A 1,262-nucleotide genomic window follows, 5' to 3' on the forward strand; every position below is an offset into this window, starting at 1 on the left:
TGATGGATGATGGATGGATAATGGTTGGATGATTGATGGTTGGATGATGGATGGATGATGGTTGGATGATGGATGGATGATGGATGGATGTTGGATGGATGATGTATGGGTGTTGGATGGATGATGGTTGGATGATGGTTGGATGATGGATGGATAATGGTTGGATGGACGATGGATGTATTATTGGCTGTAGTTGTTTGATGGTGACTCAGATGCTCCGCCCACAGATTCGCTGAGTCACCATGAACCGTCAAGTATTCAGTGAGTGTGTGCAAATGTGTGTGTTTGAAGTGTATGTGTGAGTGTGTACATGTGTGTGTTTGTGTGTACATGTGTGTGTTTGTGAGTGTGTAAATGTGTGTGTGAGGTGTACCTGATTTAAATGTCAGTAAAGTGAGAATCTGACTCAGAGTTACAGCAGCAACAAACTGATCTGATCAAACTTGTTTTCATCGTTGAAGGATTCATGTTTCTGCTCCTCTGCAGCTACAGGTGTCACTCATTATTYATCATTAATTAAATAACTTTAAATACATACAGGTACCACACATTAGATTAGATTAGATTAGACCTTTGTTGTCATTGTACAGAGCACAAAGAAAYGACAGATCAGAACACAGGTGCTCTGTCTGAGTCATGCAGACCCTGCAGAGAACAAGGATCATCTTCATGAAGACATCATGAGGAGGTGCAAGTCTTAACAGAAAAACTAAAACCACACAAGGACAGATGAGGAGAAACTATTTAACATTACTTATCATTAATTAAAAGAGCAAATCGTTTATAATGTTGTGTAAATATATAAAATATTAAGTGTAAATGATGGTTTTGTATCTGCTGGGCTCTCATGGTGTCCAAAACCAGAGCAGTGGAGCAGTCAGTCCTCACATGGACCCTCAGAGTCTCACATGGACCCTCAGAGTCTCACATGGACCCTCAGAGTCTCTCATGGACACTCAGAGTCTCACATGGACCTTCAGAGTCTCTCATGGACCCTCAGAGTCTCAGATGGACCCTCGGAGTCTCTCATGGACCCTCAGAGTCTCACATGGACCCTCAGAGTCTCACATGGACCCTCAGAGTCTCACATGGACCCTCAGAGTCTCTCATGGACCCTCAGAGTCTCAGATGGACCCTCAGAGTCTCAGAGTCTCAGATGGACCCTCAGTCCTCTCATGGACCCTCAGAGTCTCAGAGTCTCAGATGGACCCTCAGAGTCTCTCATGGACCCTCAGAGTCTCAGATGGACCCTCAGAGTCTCA

General features: G+C 44.1%; 1 protein-coding gene across 1 annotated transcript in view; it reads left to right on the forward strand.

Moving 5' to 3' along the window:
• The first annotated feature begins 847 nt into the window (after nucleotides 1–847).
• LOC106535256 (uncharacterized) overlaps nucleotides 848–1,262 on the forward strand; it is a 26,411-nt gene continuing 25,996 nt past the window's right edge. Inside the window, exon 1 of the mRNA XM_014032217.1 lies at nucleotides 848–1,256. Coding sequence (XP_013887671.1) covers nucleotides 848–1,256 — 409 coding nt within the window. The remainder of the gene's footprint in view (nucleotides 1,257–1,262) is intronic.

This window comes from Austrofundulus limnaeus, unplaced genomic scaffold (genome assembly GCF_001266775.1).
Source record: "Austrofundulus limnaeus strain Quisiro unplaced genomic scaffold, Austrofundulus_limnaeus-1.0 Scaffold1398, whole genome shotgun sequence".
Classification (NCBI taxonomy): Eukaryota; Metazoa; Chordata; class Actinopteri; order Cyprinodontiformes; family Rivulidae; genus Austrofundulus; species Austrofundulus limnaeus.